Raw genomic sequence first — 21,402 nt, forward strand, 5'->3', positions numbered from 1 at the left:
ACAAGAAGCACGGCAGCACCAGAGACCCATCACTTAAAGTTCAAATTACGTTACCATTATGAAGTCACTTGCAAGAATAGTTCCAACATTTTGGGGGGAGAGAATCTTAGCCCAGTATAACAGTCTCCCTCAACATAAAGGTAAAGGTAAAGGTAAAGGTACCCCTGCCCGTACAGGCCAGTCTTGACAGACTCTAGGGTTGTGCGCCCATCTCACTCTATAGGCCGGGGGCCAGCGCTGTCCGGAGACACTTCTGGGTCACGTGGCCAGCGTGACAAAGCTGCATCTGGCGAGCCAGCGCAGCACACGGAAACGCCGTTTACCTTCCCACCAGTAAGCAGTCCCTATTTATGTACTTGCACCCGGAGGTGCTTTCGAACTGCTAGGTTGGCAGGCGCTGGGACCGAGCAACGGGAGCGCACCCCGCCGCGGGGATTCGAACCGCCGACCTTTCGATCGGCAAGCCCTAGGCGCTGAGGCTTTTACCCACAGCGCCACCCGCGTCCCCTCCCTCAACATAATGCTCTCCAAATTTTGTCAGATCACGACTCCCATCAGACACCAGCTGCATGGCCAATGGGAGTTGTAGTCCAACAATATATCAAGGGCATCCGGTTGAGGAATGTCATTTTGCATGGAAACACCTTTCAGATTTCCGCAATTCCACATGCTTGTGACCTAAAACCTTGTGCAAGCTTAGTGCCTAGTGCAAATTCCCGGGAATCTTAATTTTCGCTTGGAAAGCTGCAGATTGTTACAGTTAACGACCAACTGTTGAACACATGCAAGTAACCTCTATAAGTACACTGTTTCAGAAGGCAAAGCTTAAGCACCCAGTGCTATTCGTAATCATTTCTCCTTCACAGAGAAAAAAGGGCATACACACATACACTCATGAGCACACGTGGGCTGGAAGCTTCACACATTTACACCCATTTCTCTCCCTCTGGTGCAGCACCATTATGAGAAGGTCTTGGAGATCCTTCTAGAGTCTCTACAACCTTCTTATAATGACACCAGAGTCTGTTTTACAGCTTAAGAAGAGGGCTTTCCTGCACACCTCCCCAATTTTGGGCCACCAAAAGTTTGCTACCTACCCGTTATGGAGAAATATGGCTACAAATGTCAGCCTGATATGGTGTCCCGTTCCCACCTTCAACTTCTGACTCAGCCATGACATTCAGTGGGTGCCCTTGGACAAGTCACTGCTGCTCAGATTGATCTACCTTACAGGTCATTTATGAAACCAAAATATCACTCAGAGCCCCTTAGAGGAAGAAAGGCTTGCATGTTTTCAGAAATGTAACAAATATTATGTTTTCAACAAATCTACTCTGGGACAGAAGTATCCCAGGCCGAAGGAACACCCGTCTCATGGTAATAGCTAACTTGTAAGTTGCTCTGACACATTCACTAGTGACAACTTTAGCCCTGGGGAGGGTGCAGGCTAAGATTTTATGGCTTATTTATTCTTTAAGTGTTTACGTAGCATTGATGACACTATACCCCATAACTATCCAAATGCACACCTCTAAGTATTTCATTGTTCAACACTCTGGAAGCATCTGGTGCAAGTTAAAGGGCTTGCAACTCATATACGGTATATCAAAAAAGCAATAAGCAAAAGCCTGAAACAAAGGTTTAACACTGAAAGCTATTCTAGGTTGCTCTGAAACAAAAGCCAATTGGAAAAAAGGGACACCATTATCCTCCTGCTATTGTTCCAGATGAGTTTGCACAACCATTCAAATCTCGAATGGCAAGATCCCAATGATTCTCTACAGTAGCGATGCACTAGAAAGGAAGGTGGCCTACAAAGACACCGTGAAGCAGGAATGCAGGCATTTGGCAAAGCAATAGTTTACTTCTCAGATGCAGCAAGAAAGTATATGAACTATGGTACTAAATCGCAGCAAAGGTCAGCCACTTAGGGTGAAGCATGCACTGCCCCCAAACTTCAGTCTGCCCTCAGCTAACCCCCACTGTCTGCCTTATTAGTTATAAACAGTCCAGGTGGCGGCAAGGCCTGTCATCTTCCTCTTCCTTAGTCTCAGCGTTGCCCTTGTGTAACTTAACAAGGAGAAGGATGAGGAAGAAACTAGACTTAATTGGCTCCGCCCGTCACTGGCTTTGGCACCACCTACTGGTAGCCTCCTACTTTACTAATTGTACAAATCATTGCCACAAACATCGCCTCCGTACATGCCCTTAAAAGGTAAAGGTAAAGGTTGCGGCACCCATCTTGCTTTACAGGCCGAGGGAGCCGGTGTTTTCCGCAGATAATTTTTCCGGGTCATGTGGCCAGCATGACTAAGCTGCTTCTGGCGCAACGGAACACTGAAACCACAGCAGTGCACGGAAACGCCATTTACCTTCCCGCTGGAGCAGTACCTATTTATCTACTTGCACTTTTTGGCGTGCTTTCAAACTGCTAGGTGGGCAGGAACTGGGACCGAGCAATGGGAGCACACCCCGTCATGGGGATTCAAACCGCTGACCTTCTGATTGGCAAGCCCAAGAGGCTCAGTGGTTTAGACCACAGCGCCACTCACGTCCCATACACACCCTTAGATTTTTTTTTTAAAAAAAACATACAAAGAAAGAGCCGTGCTTCCTTCCAACTAGGACATACAGCGGTACCTTGGTTCTCAAACGCCTTGGAACTCAAACAACTTGGAACCCAAACACTGCAAACCCGGAAGTAAGTGCTCAAGTTTGTGAACTTTTTTCGGAAGCCGAATGTGCTCCAGTTTGAGTGTTACGCTTCCAATTTGAGTGCCACGCTTCTGTTTTGAGTGTTATGCTGAGGTCTGTCTGTTTTTGCTATTTATTTTGCATTTTTGTGGCTCTTTTCGTTTTGTTTTTGTGACTGTGTGGAACCCACTTCAGCTACTTACTGATTGATTGATTGACTGCAGTACATTGTTTATTGCTCTCATTTTATGGATCAATGGTCTCGTTAGATAGCAAAACTCATGTTAAATTGCTGTTTCAGGGGTTGTTTTTAAAAGTCTGGAACGGATGAATCCATTTTGCATTACTTTCTATGGGAAAGATTCCAAATGGATTCATTATAAGCTACGGGTATTTTCATGTTTGCTGCCTTACTGTTAACCATGTCAACAATGTAAAGACATGCATTGAGTCCCAAGAAACTGAGGATATTTACCTTTAAAGCATAATCTTTGCCACTTCCAACATCCTGAGCTTCATATACAAAAGCAAAGCCACCTAAGGAGAGAGAGAAAAAGAGAGATGGTGGTGAAACTTAAATGTTTCTAGTAAATTAAGGCAATCTAACACAAGCACGGAGGGATCACCCAGGAGAAAAAGCTGGATACACTGTGCCAGAAGGGGCTTGAACATGTGCAAGATGACACCTTTAATTCAAGACAAGCAACACAAACAAACAAGCACACCAGCATTAAAGCTTGTATTGTTCATACCTAGGAATTGAATTAAAGAGGAACCAGCAGGAGAGTACAGATTCAGCAGGAGAATACAGATTCCAACAGATTTGTTTTGCTTTGTTTTTGCATTTACATCCCACCTTTTTCCTCAAGGAGCTCAAGGTAGACACACACACACACACACACACACACACACACCCATTTAATCCCCATAACAACCCTACAAGGTAGGTTAGGCTGAAAGGCAGTTAGCTTCATAGCCAACTGGGGATTTGAACTCTGGTTTCCCAAGGTGCTAGGGACGCGGGTGGTGCTGTGGGTAAAACCTCAGCGATTAGGGCTTGCCGATCGCATGGTCGGCGGTTCGAATCCCCGCAGCGGGGTGAGCTCCCATCTTTCGGTCCCTGCTCCTGCCCACCTAGCAGTTCAAAAGCACACCAAAGTGCAAGTAGATAAATAGGTACCGCTGTATAGCGGGAAGGTAAACGGCGTTTCCGTGTGCTGCGCTGGTGCCGGCTCGCCAGAGCAGCTTCGTCACACTGGCCACGTGACCCGGAAGTGTCTGCGGACAGCGCTGGCTCCCGGCCTCCTAAGTGAGATGGGCGCACAACCCTAGAGTCGGACACAACTGGCCCGTATGGGCAGGGGTACCTTCCCAAGGTGCTAGTCCAACACTCTAACCCCAGCACCACACTGGATGTCAGAAAGGAAAAACAGCCTATACGCTGCATTGCTTGTACTAACACTGCATGATACCTCCTGAATCAGAAGATTATAAAGAGCTGAAGGAATGTCATATATTTCAAAAAATATGGATAGAAGCTGTGGAGATGTGTGTGTGTGTCTCACGAGAGAGAGTGTGTATCTCAGAGTTTACAGACCAGAAAAGTAGACAAATCACAATTAATATGAATTCATTTAGGCTCATAATATAACTGTACCAAGGGAGATATTATGGTTTATTAAGGCTGATGTTTAAGTATGTGATCCAAATTCGCTCACAGATTACAGTAGATATAATATACAGTCGTACCTTGGATTTTGAACGGCTTAGTTGCTGAATGTTTCAGCTCCTGAACAATCGAAACCCGGAAGTGAGTGTTCCGGTCTTTGAATGCTTTTTTGGAAGCCGAATGTTCGATGGGGCTTCCGTGGCTTCCAACTGGCTGCAGGAAGCTCCAGCCAGACCAGAAGCCGAGCTTTGGTTTCCAAACATTTTGGAAGTCAAACTGACTTCCAGAACGGATTCCATTCGACTTCCAAGGTATGACTGTACTTTTATTGCTCCGCTCTTCTTTTACACTATATGTTATAGTATTGGGACACTTCTAACAGCACCACCACCACACAAGTTACTGCTGAGCCATGATTCTTTGCCCCTGCTTTGAAGCATGAATAATCAGCCAGTGGCTCAGCTGGCACCATCAGCAAGTGTGCAAGACCTCGTGTCTGCATCTCCCTCTTGCATTGCAAGCAATACCAGTGGCAAAGCGTGGGGGAGGTACAAGGCGGTTGCCCCAGGCACAATGTTCTTAGGGGCACAAAATTTCAACACCCATTGCTGCCTCAATACAGCTGTGCGCTTCCATCGCTGGGCTCCACTGAAAACGGCTTCTCCCTGCTCACCAGGAAGTGACTTCTCCAGACAACAGAACGGCTCTTCATTTCTTATCTCTACGGCTGTGATCTCCTGGGTGACGCAAATGCCATTAGGCAACTGAATGCATATGTGTACTCCATCCATTTCCCTCCCACCTCACTCCGCATGGCCCCGGGCACTGGCAACCCACGCTATGCCACTGGCCAATACTAAAGGGTCCCTGGGAATGCATATGCACTGCAGCACACACTAGACTGTCGAGCTTCTCTTCGAGCTAGAGCTCGATTTGTGGCACGCTGACAAAAACCTTAAGTGGGACTATTTTAAAACTGAATGCTGACAACCTGCCCTTTAAAAGCACATCACTCACAGACCAAGGAGGCTATGATTTGAGAAAGGATTCAAGAACATGATTAACTGGGCCCAGGTATTGTAATTTGCTATCATAAGCACATGATTTGTACTCTCAGGCTGCTGAGTGGGTGATTGCAAAACACGAGCTCTGAACAGAAATACGTTCCCTGTTAACAGGAAACACTCCCTGGCTGAGTCATAGGTACAACTAAGTCACAGGCAAAAGTTTCTTTGCAAAATTGCATCTTATTCCTGAATCATGGTGCTGCTTCATTTGCAATTCCAGTAGTCTCTTCCTGGAATCCTGGTGTGTTTCAGACTGGTTTATTGTGCACCAACCCAAAACACAAATAAAGAAAGTTTCAAACTCTCACAGATGGCACAGTCTTCAACTAGATTTTGTTAATTGTTTTCAGGCAATTACTGAAGACCTTGCTGCAGTCAACTTAAACTGTGGTGGCCATTTTCTTTAGTTTACTGTTGTTTTAACATTTCCTTAACACATTGTTTTAATGCCTGATTCTTTTATCTTCTATAACTTAAGAATTTTTAGATATTTATTTTGCTTTTCTCTAGTTTCTGTATCAGGGTACCTCAATGTACCTTATGTTTGTTTGTTTATTTATTTATTTTGTAGAAATGTGTGCTTCATGGTGATACCAGACCTGGTTAGGAGAAAACCCAAATATTATGTAGAATATATGTCCTCTCGTGATCTATGTCCTCTGTTTGTTTAAGCTTGCTCGCAGTTTGGCTGGTGTTTCAAGAGATCATGGGCAAAAACCCTACAAAAAAATTCAAGGCATGAAGTCCCTAATGCCTCAGGAACACAGGAAGTCCGGGCCTGGAAATAAATCAAAAACCTGCCACATCACAACAATAAATAACTTAAGGCCGGAAGAAGGAAGAAAGATGTGTTCTCTTGATACTTCCATACTTCCACTGCCTTAAGAAATATAACTGTCATATATATATATATATATATATATATATATATATATATATATATGAGTGGGGTTTTGCTAAGCATTAAATTCCCATAAACGGAACAGAAGAACAACTATGTTGAATTAATTGTCAAAGACGGCTTGAATTATTAGTGAAAATGTGCAGGGGGTTATTATTGACTGAAATCTTACAAGGTCCACCTGACGTCAATTCCCTGCCAACACCATTTTAGCTAAAACAGGCTCTGCTTCAACCTTCTAGAAACAATAGTTCAGAGACTGGCACAAAAGTTAAACAGGCTTTCCCTGTCCACCACACAAAACCAGTTTGAAATCCATATCGTGTTTCATAATTTCTGACCCGGCAATATATCATGAATCATGATTTGTGTTTGTGGGCTAAGCAGTGTGGGTTTGATTTAAATCAAATCGATTTAAATAATGATTTAAATCACTGGTCAGTATGACTTGATTTAAATCATATTTTTTACTGGTATAATGTTTTCTTGCTGGTATAATGTTAACATTTACAACCAGACGAAGGTTTCATTTTTGGAATAATAAATTTTCAGAGTAGTTTTTACAGTTATATCAAAAATTGCTGATTTGATTATGCTATTAGAAATAGATAATTATGAAATTTTTGAGAGGTTTTAATAAGTTAACTGTTTCTTTTTGGACAACTTTTCTGCTGTACTATATTGGAAGGAGAAAAATAACCATTTCCTTAACAACAATTTAAACAATTTATTTAACTAAAACAAAAACATTATAGCATATGTATCCATGTTTGTTAACTGATGTGGTTAATTTTTTTAAAAAAACTTCAGCACACATGAAAAACTTAAAACAAATCCTTTGGACTATACATAACTTAAACAGAAAACTATCTGTAGAAAGATTTTTCCTCCAAAAGCATTTTATTTTACTAATCCAATTTAAATAAAAAAAATCCAATTTAAATTTTTAAAAATCTGATTTAAATTTTTAAAATCCTGGGTTTTTTTGGATTTGACTTTTTTTTTTAATCACGGATTTTTTCTACCCTGGGGCTAAGCAAAAATCACAATGTGGGAAAAACTGTGACGCAAGCCAATGCCTCTACATAGTTACGTCCTTATTTCAAACATTGTGATATATCAATATAGTGCGATGTTTAGCTGGTGATATGATGCAATGTTGAAAGCCAGGTATTGCTCAGCCCCACCCCACAATCCTTGCAAGTTGAGCGCTATCACTGCCTTTCTACATTTGAAGGAGGGCTGGCCATAAGGCTGCTTTTGGACTAAAATGAGATATCTAGATGAGGAGGAACTAGGTTTCTTTTTCTTTTTTAAATTTATTTAATCATTTTTTCAATACAAACAACAACCACAAAAAACACATACAACAAAAACCTCAATAACACTAATAACACAATTTAATAATTCAGATTTGAGTACTGATATACCTATAACTCCACCTTTTTAACAATATTTCCCCTCCTCTCCTCCCCCTACTTCCCACCACTGTCCGCCTTATCGCTTAAATATTCCTTCCAGATTTCTTCATATTGATCCATTCTTAATTTGCATCGACATGCAATTCGTTCGTATGTAGCTAGGCTGTCCATATTGTCAATCCATGTGCTCAATGGAATCTTTTTGCGGCTCTTCCAATTCATCAAAACAAGTTTTTTTGCTTCTAATATGGCACAGTACATCCATATTTTTTTTTTACCCCTTGTAATCTTCCACGTTTCCAGTATATAATTTAGAATTCAATTCAATTCCCCTAAATAACAATTTCTATTTATTACTCTTGCTATATATAGCCTCACCTCGCACCAAAATGATCTTATCATCGGGCAGTTAATCATCATATGTACTAAGTTCACATTTTTACTCCCACATCTCCTGCAGTTGTCTGAATTTGTTATTTTCTTCTGGTAGAGTTTTGCTGGAGTCCAGTGGACTCTGAATATTATTTTCTGCTGAATAAGAGGAGGAACTAGGTTTCAACCAGACAGAACATCCTCTGGAGAAGACCTCACAAAACAAAGGTCCTATGGCTACAAATGTGAGCATCTTACATCCACCGTCCGAAATCAACAACTTCAATCCTAAAGAAAGCATAACACCTTTGGTCGGCCCTCATGCATGTTCACTTCATCAAATCTGGCCCTCTTTGAAAAAAGTTTGGGCACCTGTGTCCTTAGGCTGTGCCCACAATACACCTTCAAAGCACAATTTCGCCCTCAAAGAATTCTGGGCACTGGAGCTAAAGGGCTGGTGGGATTTCTAATTCTGTGAGATGTAAACTACAGTTCCCAGAATTCTTTGAGGGAAAGAATGTGCTTTAAAGGGTATGGTGTTTATGCAGCCTTAGTAATTTTCATAATGCTTCTGGGCTTCCTGAGCAGAGAGGAGGAGGACAAACATCACCAACCAATACAGTACTTCAGCCTTCTGGCCTTGATAAAACCACGCCATTCGGTGTAAAACCAGCTAAACCACAGCCTTACAAAGAGGGTGCCAAAACTTGCATTTAAAAGAGTGCACAAACCTGGCACAAATAGCCTCAAAAAATGTAGCTCTGTGACATTCTCATACCTACGTAAAACCGAGGAAGAGCCTGTATCACTCTCTCATACAAAGGCACTCTGGGAATTATACTGAACAGCCGGGGTTTTAAAGGTGTCAAATAAATAAATCAGGACAGAAAGTCTATAGCAATTGTCAGGTGCTGGTGTGGTTGCTCGAGAGCAAACAGGCAAGACTCTGACCTGTGTTTTCCAGGCTTTATTCTTAGTGTAAACTATTTACAGTGAAGAGCATCGTAAGTTCATGTCTGGCTCAATCGCTAGCAGAATCTGGGAGTGGTCGGTCTTTGTGCCTCCCCCAGCATAACAGTTGCGTGACCCCCAGCCTTTTCCGCCCCTCCCTGTGCCGAAACCTACTGCGCAGACTGGGCGCTGGCAAAGGGGTACTTCCCTCCTCTCCGGCTTGCTCAGGCTCAGTGTTGAGGCTCTCCCTAGCATCCCCTGGTCCCTGCACCTCCTCTCCACTAGAGGTGGGGCTTTCCTCCTCGCCGGAGGAGGAACTGCTTCACAAGATTTTCGAAGGTTCCCTATAACACAACTGCCCTTCCACCTCTCACCTTTGAGCTGATGGCACTTCCCTGACAGCAATGTTGTTCCTTAATCAGGCTAATATAACAACTCTAGATTTAAAGCTAAAGAATCCAAACTACCTTTGGATTTAGTTTATGAGGTGTTCTAGTGACATGGTTTTCAGGTTTAATACACACATAATTTTGGCTCAAGGAGTAAGGCAGCTTGCAGTCCGAGACAGGACTAGCATGATTCCTAAAAATATGACCTTTTCCTCGTATTACTGACCAGGATGCAGAAGAGGTGTGGAGAGAGTCTCTACCAAAAATTGGGCATCCTCAATTCATGCATCAACAAAAATAGACACTCCATGTGTGTGTATCCATCAACTCACAGGTTTTTCACATCACAAATATGTTTCTCAGGTGAATCTGCCTATAGAAGTTGTTATGCAAGAGAACTGCCTTCAGAGAATTATAATCTATAACCCTGGTATTAAACTAAGGGTTTGTTCTCAGCTAATCATGGTTTGTTTGGAGTAAAACAAACCATGCTCTCCAGTTTGGATGTAATACTTAATTTGTTGCCCCCATTGGTTAACAGGAAGGAGTTAAAAAGCAGGAATGATCCTGGCATTCACAGGAACTGGAACTAAGAATAAACTTAAGACCTTTACGTAGCTATTAATGCAATGGACAGGGGCAAGAACCTAAGAAAACTGAGTACATTTGTATGCATTTATGGTTTAGCATCCAGGCACCAAGCCAAAAACACAGAAAACTAGATTGTTGCAAGGTTACAGAAGCAAGGAAAATGTAGTCACAATAATCAATTCAACACCATTTCCATAAAGTAACAGAATGTAAGCTCTCTCTCAGAAGAGTTATAAAAATGAATGAGATGAAACTGTTACCCATCTTAAGACTTGAAAACAGATGTGAGAAAGAAGCTCTCTAGTTTAAAAGTGTCCCCTTGTGTCTAGCTAAAATCCAGAGACTTGTAAGATCTGGGCATAAATTACTTCTCAGGGAACAAAACCTCTCTATGCTTCTAAATCTAAACACCCACTGATGGCATTTCCCCCCTTGTATCTGAGAAATTATAATTTCACTCCTTGAGACACCTTAAAATAAAATGCCAAAATCCTGAGAATGAACACAGGATTATTTACTACCCTGGAACTTCCATGGCTGCTGATCATTAAGTGGGAATGTTAACCACATGCAAGTGTCCCTCCCGTTCTCATACAAAGCCCTTAAACAATTCGTGCCAAAAGATACTGAAAGTTGTCTTGTGTTCTGAAGCACTACTGTTCCATTCCATACAAAAGCTCTAAAAGCTTTAAGCCGGCCAATTTGACAAGACAGCAGTGAGCTTTATAATTGACTCCTCTGCTTAAGACTGTCTTGCCGCTTGGTATTTTTATAAAAACCACCCTTGCGAATGGCTGAACAGTTTAATAGTTTTTGTTTATCTTCCATTTCACTACCTGCCCTGCAAAAAGGAAAGCAGGCAGCTAAGAATTAGTTAGATCAGAAGCTACTTAAACCTACTATTGTGTATCTTCCCAGGAATCTGGGGAAGTGGGTAGGTGGAAGAATTTATTTATTTATTTCAAAACAATACAAATTATTCTCACGGAAAAAAACAACTACTTGAACAGGGCTCAGAACAGCTTGGAGGTTACTTCATACATATCCTTAAATCCACTCGCTGAACAGCATTGTTTTAATGGCTTCTTCTCTGCGTTTTATGTCATCACCGCAAGACAAATTTTCTGGTCCTCCTAATGTTCACATAAACGGATTGCAATGGTTTGTGAGGACAGGGTTAGAAACTCATAATGTAGAAACTACATGATTCCTCACTGTTATTCAAAGGCACTTCAGATTCCAACATTTTTTTAGTATGCCAAGAAGCTTAAAACTGAAGAATGTGGAGATATAAAGAGGCTTAGGTAAAACAGTTTAAACTAATACTTCTTATTCAAGCAAGCGTTCAAGTTCGGTCTAATGCAACAAGCCAACACCAAGAACACTGCAATGTGGGATCTACGCTATTTAAATTATTGTGCCAGCAACTTCCTCCCCAATTAATAATTCCAATTCCTTTCCCAAGTATCTATTGGGCTGGGATGCAGTTACAGAAAGATTCATATTGCTATTGTAAGACAGCTGTTTTTAAAAAAGAGACACTTTACCCCCATTCTGCAGAGACTGTGGGCTTTTGTCAAGTTTAAGTGCTCCTAGATGGTTAGAGAAATCTGAATTATCTACTTCATATAATGCTAGAATTTGGGACCTCCCATTAAAAAAAAAGAATGCTGTGAATATTTGCTGATCCTAGACCTATTTTACACAACTCGTAACTAGCTTGTGGAAATTATAGCCACAATATTTGCTAATTACCATTAGCGGAGAATTAAATTTTCAATAAAAAAAATGTTTAAAAAATTACACAAAATCACAGAGACAAGCCTATGACAGACATATCTACTATGACTGCTAATTGGGGGATATAGGATGAGAAATGTGCAGCTCTGGACATGAGAGGCAGTTGAATCATCAACAGTGGATAGCAACTGCCCCATTTGTGAGCTTCCCAAAAGCATCTGGCTGCAAATCACTGCAAACTTGATGCTTCAATGGACTTTGACAGGCAGAAAAGGAGGATTCTCCAGCACTTGCTAACAAACCAAAGATTCCAGAGGGCATATTAAGGTCTAGATTTCTATGGCACACTGGCTTGCTATTGCAATCCACTTTGCTGTGTCTTCCTACTGTAGTTCCTTGACATCTTATACATCACCGGAAGGATGAAAAGCACTATCATTTAGGCATACTTCACTAATTGCTGTGTTCCTGGCACACCTTACTGTCCGAGTCACATCCTTTGAAGCCTGGCCCACTAGGGCGTTTGCATATCAAGAATCAATTCCCTCCTCCTGGACAGAGCCTTAAAAAATTCTCTACCAGTCAACTTCCTGCCTTTTCTCTTTTAAGATTGGAAAAATATCCACTTGCAATATGAACACCAGGTACTTGGTAAAGCTTCAGGATTTCTGAGATAATGAGCAACCAAAGTTCTGAGAACTTCGAAAAATCACTAGATTCTGACAGCAGCAGTCAGATCTAAGTTTCTAAAAGCGTAACCACATTAAAGACTCATCTGTGTGTTTGGGGAGTGTTACACCACTTTAATAATAATATTTTTTCTCCAAATAATCTTGGGAATTTGTGGTGGAAATGCTTGAAGGAGGACTCAATCAGAGATAAGTTTAAAGTTACAACCTACTCAGTTCAGTGCCCTTTTCTACCAATTTCCTCCTCTAAATTTTTGTCCATATCTTTCCAAGACTTTGTTGTTGTTGTTTAGTTGTTTAGTCGTGTCCAACTCTTCGTGACCCCCTGGACCAGAGCACGCCAGGCACTCCAGTCTTCCACTGCCTCCCGCAGTTTGGTCAAACTCATGCTGGTAGCTTCGAGAACACTGCCCAACCATCTCGTCCTCTGTCGTCCCCTTCTCCTTGTGCCCTCCATCTTTCCCAGCATCAGGGTCTTTTCCAGGGAGTCTTCTCTTCTCATCATGAGGTGGCCAAAGTATTGGAGCCTCAGCTTCAGGATCTGTCCTTCCAGTGAGCACTCAGGGCTGATTTCCTTAAGAATGGATAGGTTTGATGTTCTTGCAGTCCATGGGACTCCCAAGAGTCTCCTCCAACACCATAATTCAAAAGCATCCATTCTTCGGCGATCAGCCTTCTTTATGGTCCAGCTCTCACTTCCATACATCACTACTGGGAAAACCATAGCTTTAACTATACGGACCTTTGTTGGCAAGGTGATGTCTCTGCTCCCCCCCCCCCCAAGACTTAGTGGAAGGCAATTACAGCTACATGAAAGCATCAACATTTCATAGGCCTTCCCTAAAAGATCTGGAGATGGAAAGCGACAATAACTTCTCAGAACTCATCAGTAAGATAGCAAGCCAAACAGCTTGACACAAATTGCAAATCAGAGATATAGCAGACCACAGATACTTCTTAGGAACCCCAACACACTGGTCTCATTGAACCCACATAGCTTGAGGGAATGTTTTAAAACACCACCCTGTCCACAATGCAGCTGTATCTAAAGACAAATGAACACTTCTGATTCCTCTCCTTTCTGTGACAGTCTTAATCGTGGTTAAAGAGTTACATCTGCATCAACCTTACCAATGGTTAACTAACATTAACCAGCATTCCATGGTAACCACGGTTTGTCTAAGAGAATATGGCCATGGTCATCATGGAGAAAGGGAAGGGGAATCTGAAAGCATAAGAGGGGCCTGGGAAGTAAAGAGACAAAACATGTGGCCAGCTCAAAGGATGGAGACCAGAAGCATTATATCTGTATTGTGCCTATATGAACTTTCCAAAATGAAACCCAATGATAACTACCACAGTAACTCACCATAAAGTTAGCAGGGGTGAGACTTTTTTATATTCTCCATCGCTGATTTTTAAAATGTCACCCTTTATAAAATGTGCTGTCCGGGGACTGCCATCGGAACAGGGGAGGGGGACAGGGGAATACAGAGAGCCTCCGATGCTTCTGAGGAGCAGCTCCTCGTCCAGCGGTGGGGAAATTCACACTTTCAGTGGAGCAGAAGGGGAAGGAGGTAGCCAAGCAAGGGGAGGGCTCGAAGATGCTATTGAGAGCCCAAGCACCTCATCTAGCCCGGCCAGCCAGGAAACAGACATGCCGTTTCCGTCGCTCAGCTTGAACAGAAGGGTGAAACGAAAGGAGGGGAGGCGGAGATTTGGGGTATCTAAGTTCTTCTTTGGGGGGAGAAACCGGAAGGGGCCACTCCCGGAACCTGCAAGTTACTGAGACGGAAATGAACTTTGGGGTTCTGCACTGTAAATAGCTGAACCAATAAAACCTGTAAAAGACAGGTCAAAGTCCTGCCTGATTACTCACGAGCAACCACCACCAGCACCTGACACGTGCAAGCCCCTATTTCCAAGGAATATTTTAACATATGCTCTCCCCAGGGAAATTTGCCTGGCACCTTCATTATACACCTTTAGGCACCAGGCAAAAAGGTTCCTTTTTAACCAGGCCTTTGGTTGATCTGATTTACATCCTATGCCCTTTTAAAATGTATTGGGGGGACTATTGGGTTGTTGTTTAGTTTTTAGTAAGTATTTTGTGGTTTTATGTCTTGATTTTATTCTGTGAACCACCCTGAGTATAGAGCAGTATATAAATTCAATTAACAACAACAAATCAAACCAGAGACAATTCAGTTGGAGTGCTAGCTCTTGCATGAATTATAGAAGTTTTGTGGAGGGTTTTTTTTAAAAAAAAACTCCATTTTTTTGCATTCTACTTTTTGAGATTTGCTTACTGCAATGTTAACAGGATCGTGTCAGCTACTTCTCTAAATAAGCCATTTTCCAAATGGCAAGCATGATTATTCCTCCGGCTGCGATACTGGGATGGGAAGCAGCAGCTCAAACAGCTCTGCCAGAAGAAATAATGTCTTTCAGTCTTCTTATCTTGTCACGTCACATCTGGAAGAGTGACACTGACAAGCTGACATTCACACCCAACCTTTATGCTCATGACTCACCATTATTTCAATAACTTTAGCATGGCTCTACACCTGACACACAACAAAATCATAGAACCCTGGGCGTTTTCACTTTATACCACGGGTAGAGGAACCTAAATGCGGGACGCGGGTGGCGCTGTGGGTAAAACCTCAGCGCCTAGGACTTGCCGATCGTATGGTCGGCGGTTCGAATCCCCGCGGCAGGGTGAGCTCCCGTCGTTCGGTCCCAGCTCCTGCCCACCTAGCAGTTCAAAAGCACACCAAAGTGCAAGTAGATAAATAGGTACCGCTTTATAGCAGGAAGGTAAACGGCGTTTCCGTGTGCTATGCTGGTGCAGGCTCGCCAGAGCAGCTTCGTCACGCTGGCCACGTGACCCGGAAGTGTCTTCGGACAGCGCTGGTCCCCAGCCTCTTAAGCGAGATGGGCGCGCAACCCCAGAGTCGGTCACGACTGGCCCGTACGGGCAGGGGTACCTTAGAGGAACCTAAATACACATGTGAAGCTTCCTACATTCAATAAATTATTATATCAGAGATAGAGCTATCCTAAGCCTCTCTCCCTCGTGTGCTATCTTATTGGATGTAAGCGGTTTCTATGTGGGAGATCATTCAAACAGCACGTCAGAAAACTAAGACAGACCAAAACACTGTAAGAAAGGTTGTGCTGCACCAGCCATATTCTGCATTTAATTCTTTATTAAAGAAAATCAGTGAGCTCTCAGCTAACCCCGTTCCTCCTCACAGTAACACCCTTCTTTTTCACTTATAGAAAGGGGGCCAACTGCCCACTTTTACAATGAATAAGCTGTACTATAGGATGAGAGTACCATTTCACTCTACTGTCTATTTTTCACTCATCTACGTGCCACCCAACCTGTTGCACTTGCTCAGACATATCTGCATAATTGCCTACAATCCCTAAAGTGATGCTATTGTTAAATGCAGACTTAACCTGCTATACAAAATACAAAGAGAACTCTGCAAAATGGTATGATTCCCAACACATTTCAAAAAAATGCTTTATCACAGGGAAAGTGTCTACACTGCTTAATGCAAGGTGATCCTGAAATAACATTTTTGCATTTGCTTTGGGGTGCCGCAATGCAACCGTTTGTTCCAAGCGTTTTTTTTATTAAGAAATGTAGGCATTTCCTTCCATTATAAAAAGAGTTTTCTAAACGCCCTGGGAATCACACTAACTTGCACAGCTATCTTGTGTGACTGTTGCCTTTTGTGAAACCGAGTCTCTGTCTTTGTGTCTTTACAATCTGAAAAAAGTTATGAATGAAACAGTAAATGAACATTTTATCACAATTTGGGTGAAAATCGGAGCAAGTGAACAGGTATAGATGCTTTGGGGGAGGCTTGCAAATCTCCAGGGTGCCATCTACCCATTCTTGTTCCAAGGTGTATATACACAGTTCTGGTGGAGCAATCAGCCAGGCATATGGAACTTCAATAATAACCTGCATGAATTGAAAGGGCATCACAAGCTACACCCAACACACACCTGTGGCTTTGCACTGAAAGATAAGATCAGTAGTGGAGGGAAAGACAGTTTACCATTACGAATCTTCCCATCAATGAATCCCTCATACACTTACAGATAACCCCTGAGTTCCCTGGAAGCCACTGAATCATGAAACTGACATTTCCCAATTTATGTTTGTTTCTGTAGTAGAGCCTGGTTTCTCAGAACAGGACTGAAGTTTGTAACAGAATTGCTATGCAACTTTTCCAGGAAGAGCAAACCAAAGGGAAAAGGGACCCAAAAGCTGGACAAATACCTACAAAATAAGTCTAAATATTATAAAGGCGCATGTCTTATCATATGACTATCATGTGAACTAGCGTGACTGCAGTATAAAGGCACGCTTTCCTTTCTGTGAATCAGAAAGGCATATACAGTTATGTCTTTAAGTATACATTAGAAGGACATCTCAGTTTTTAGTGTCCTAGTTAAAAATCAAAGACAAGAGAGCAAGAACTTCAATGTCGGATTATAAATCTGACACCACTCTTATTTATTCACTTCTGCTTTAGTCCAGTCTAATTCGGATCGGGAAACATACCTATTATCAACAAAAGCAAAACTGACTTTCAAAACTGCCAAACTTATGAAACATAAATCACCCCCAGGAGAGTGAGAGATAGTCACATGAATGAAGTGTCTTCTACAGACACTGCATATGTGTATTCAAAACCACTTCTGGAAGAATATCCCTGACTGCATTGGAATGCTCACTGGATCCTTGTTGAACAGGTTTGATCTATTTTGACACAAATGAGAATGAGAACCTGCATCTAGTCACATGAAGCTAGAGAGATCCCATGTTGCCTATGCCTACAACTCGACCAGAAGCATTGCTTCTGCTGTGCGAAGGCCAAAATATATGGTATGCGCCATAATGCTTGCAAAGTGGCACCAGCCGTCTTCAACATCATTAATAGTTAACTGACACTTCTCCTGCTTAAGAGTCCGAGACACTTGGCTCAGTTCACTTTTACAGGGCTATCTTCACAAATCTATGCCCAATCGCAGAAGCAGGCAACCTGACCAGAAGCAGATTATGCCATAGAGTTTATCCAGATATTTAAAGCTTGCTCCAACCACGTATTATCCTTTGCCGGGTTGTTCTGTTCAAGCTGGCAGAAAAGTAACAGTACAGTTTCTCTTCTAGATATAATGGAAGTGAGGATCACCTTTGTCATTTTTTTTTTTCAAAAAAGCAGCAGAAGAGGACAGGAGGAAAGAGGCAGATGTGTCACTACTGGAAAGAAAGAGCAAAGAGCTTCTGAAAAACTTAATAAAAAAAGAAGCATTCATGAACCAGTGAAAGATGCCAACCTTGCTTGCGTACTTTTTAGTAGAGGGCATTGCCATATTTAAGTAACGAGAGCCAAGCCTTTAAAATGCAAAATTTTTAACTTCAAAACTGGCAGAACATGGCACAGCAGGGAGAAGAGTTGTATCATGAGTCACTTATGATGTCACAGTCATCCAGAAGGAAATTGCAATGCAAACATGCCCCACAGCATTCGCTATCAAAACCAGCACACTTGTGGGAAGAAACAAAACATCCAGTTTCCCCCAACATGAATAAAAGCACTTCAGGAAACTATGACATCTCTGCAACCTAACCACTACCTTCAGGGAAGAAGTCTGCAGCTAACCATCCTGTATATACATTTACACAGGGACAAACACAAAACTGAGTTAATTATTCAGGTGACCTCCAATTCAGAGAGAGCTAGGTTCACAGTTGCTACTACCAACACTGAAACAGAAACAGCAATGCTACAGGGTGAAACAGATACTGTATAACATGGGTTGGCAAACTAAGGTCCGTGGGCCAGTTCAGGCCCAATTGCCTTCTGGATCCGGCCCGCGGACTGTCCAGGAATCGCCATGTGGATCACCAGTGGGCAGGCATTCTTTCCCTCTCCTTCCCTCTCCCTCGCAGGTGGCAGCGGCAGCACCTCCTCCCTCCCTCCCTCCTCCTGGCTTTTCCCCACCCTGCCTAGAGGAGGAAGGGGGCTGGACTTTGTTGGTGCCAGCAGTAGCAGCGCTCGAGCGGATGCCATTTAAAGCAACCCCTCTATGAAGCTCTGAAGACATAGGTAAGCAGCCACCGGGGCTTGTGGTGCTCTTGAGTCAGCCCCCCCCCCAAAAAAAAATTTATAGTCTGCCCCCCCACAAGGTCTGAGGGACAGTGGACAAGCCCCCGGCTGAAAACGTTTGCTGTATAATGTTCTCTATGTCACCACAAACATAAGAGGAAGGGTTTACAGGCGACTTTTGCCCCTCTATAGGCCCCATCTGACGCAAGTGTCAAAGTTATTCATATGCTTTACATGCTATACGCATTTGGGTTTGGAAGTCCCAGAAAGCAGAAGCTTCCAGACGTGAAGACATGACACTTGTCCTGTGTGCATATTGCATGGAAGCTTCTGAATGTTATATCTTCCAAACCCAAACACATCACTTGTACATGGAGACTTGTAAATAAAGGTAGCTCCAAATTGCACCAGTGATATTCTATCTTAGCTAAGCTAAACCAACCCCAGTATCTAAGGCCCTCTCTTCACTTTACCCACAACCATTCAACGGGGGTGGGGGATCTACCGCATAACTATCCTAGTTGGTATAATTCAGTCTGTCTTCAGCACCAACATGAAGCACACAAATAGCCAAGTTTCCCCCAGTGTTTAGCTCCATGCAGCAAAAGCTTCGCCAGATACAGTTCTTATCAAACAGCTCCTGGAGACAGAGGAGTCCTGGCCAGAAAAAATAAGTTGGCAAACCTTTATGGAGCTCTGTAAAACAGTAACAGCTCCTTAATAATGGAAATGGGCAAGCAAATTCCAGAACAGAATTAAGCTGTTATAACTAAGTTGTAAGGGAATTAAGTCGTAATACGTTGACACCAAACAACTGATAATTGCCACCTTCCTTACTGGGCCCTGATCCTAGCCAGATGAGACTCTGCCCACCATTTTACGTCCCTGCTGGGAAGAGTTTCGGCCACTGAACATTGGAGCTTTTGTGAGTGGCGATTACCAGCCCTACCTTCCTGCACCTGCAAGACCCTCCTTCCCTTTTACTTTCCATTCCTGCCAAACTTTAGATTCGCAGCTTGCTGGGCGGGCCTGTTTCCTTCTCCATTAGTGTACAGTGCCTGATTTTATTATTATAATTATTGAGCAGGGGGAAAAAACAGGAAGAGAAAGGTAACAAAGCAGGTGTGGGAGTTGACTTACTTCTTAAACTATTGATTTTATTGTTTGTTTTTCACCGATTTCCTGCCTTAGGTAGGGTATTTCTAAGGCGTTGACTGCAATTAATAAAATGAGGAGTGGGAGGCAGAGAGAGAAGAAGAAGAAGAGGCTGTTGAAGAGGAAAAGGGGTGGAGGGAAAGGGGGTGCCGAGAAAGCACCTGGGGGGGTCACCGCCTCACTCTGCCCCCCCCTCAGCCCCGGAGATCGCCCCCCCTGCGCCCCCGAAGGGCTCCCCCCCCCCGCCCCTCCTCGCCCGCCCACCTTCGGCGATGACCTTCTTGATCCGCAGCTTCATCTCGCCCATCTCCACCACCTGCCCCACGAAGTCGTTCTGGTCCCGGCTGGCGGCCCCCAGGGAGCCGGGCCCCGCCAGGAACTCCAGCGCCGACTGCAGCAGCGACATGGCCAACTCCGCCCGGCGCAGCAGCAGCAGCAGCAGCAGCCGGGGACTGGCGCTCCCAGGACCAAGCAGATCGCCAGGCCGGTTCCTTCGGCCGCTCCCGCTCCTGCCGCTTCACCAGCGCCAATCCTGACCCTCCGCGGCCACCGTACTCCCCGCCGCCCCCGCCTCCCTCCTCTCCCTCAGCCCATTGCCGAAACCCGTTTCCGCCAACGACGCTCGGAGGAGGAGGAGGAGGAGGAGGGGCGAACGCGCTCGCCCCGCCTACATTCGCCTCCTAGCTCCGCCCCGCAGCTCCAGGGGAGATTTCCCCTCCTCCGCGCGTGGGCAGGGCTTATAGAGAGAGAAAATCGAAGAGCGGTCGGAGCGCTACCTCATTCCGGGCACTAAGTTGAAAGCAGCGCCAACGCCGGGGCCGCGTCGCCGTTTGCCAGGGCTCCTCGGGGGCCAAGCGAGCCTCACACAAGGCCGGCCCAAGACTTTTCTTTTTTAATATTTTTTATTAAACACTTTCAATATACCAAATTATCAATCCAAATAATCAATTGCATTATTTCCCACCCACCCCCAAGGACTTCCCTCAGCTCCCCTCTCTGATTTCTTTGCACGTATTGTTCTCTGCATGTTATAAAATTGTACATATCCTTGCCTTATCTGTGTTCAACTAATAAATTTGTGGGTGTTTATTCCAAACCTGCCAAGGAGTCCGCGGTCCAAGACTTTTCGGCCCCAGAGGCGAACCACAAAATGATGACCTGCCTTCCCCGCCAGGGAAGAAGGAGGGAGCGAAGATCGACAACAGGAAGGGGGAGCGGAGATAAAAGCTCTGTATTGGGTTGGATGAAGATCGGACTTATTTGCATTTTTTTCTTCCTTTTTTTCTTTTTTATTAGAAGTGTTTTATAATAATTGATGAGCATTAGAAAAATGTTGGAATGAAATTATTTGGTTTTAGTAAAAATGTTTAAAGAATTATGAAAGAATGTTATGGTTATGAGAAGCTGGTATGGACAAGATTTAAGTTTTAAGATTTAAGATTTATTTTACTATAGAAAGATAAGACTAAAATTGTTTAGGGTAAAGCAAGGATAGAATTTTTTACAATATGGAAAGGACTTGCAGGGATAATTAATAACTAGGATACAAAGAAAGGGAGGAGGAGGAGGTCTAAGAAAGAAGGTGATGACAGTTGAGGATTTGGAAATAATGAATTTGTTTTTTCC

At 43.4% G+C, this 21,402-nt stretch overlaps 1 protein-coding gene across 2 annotated transcripts in view; it reads right to left on the reverse strand.

The window, feature by feature from the left end:
- Positions 1–20,331, reverse strand: part of GAK (cyclin G associated kinase) — a 77,432-nt gene extending 57,101 nt beyond the window's left edge. The window contains exons 1-2 of one of the 2 annotated variants that reach the window (XM_081844809.1): positions 20,041–20,331; positions 3,170–3,231 (exon numbers count right to left, since the gene is read on the reverse strand). In XM_081844809.1, coding sequence (XP_081700935.1) covers positions 3,170–3,231; positions 20,041–20,182 — 204 coding nt within the window. In that variant the 5' untranslated portion in view covers positions 20,183–20,331. The remainder of the gene's footprint in view (positions 1–3,169; positions 3,232–20,040) is intronic. The other variant, XM_081844808.1, reaches the window with a different exon arrangement.
- Between the last annotated feature and the right edge of the window lie 1,071 nt (positions 20,332–21,402).

This window comes from Podarcis erhardii (genome assembly GCF_964252035.2).
Source record: "Podarcis erhardii genome assembly, chromosome: 17".
In the NCBI taxonomy this organism is placed as follows: Eukaryota; Metazoa; Chordata; class Lepidosauria; order Squamata; family Lacertidae; genus Podarcis; species Podarcis erhardii.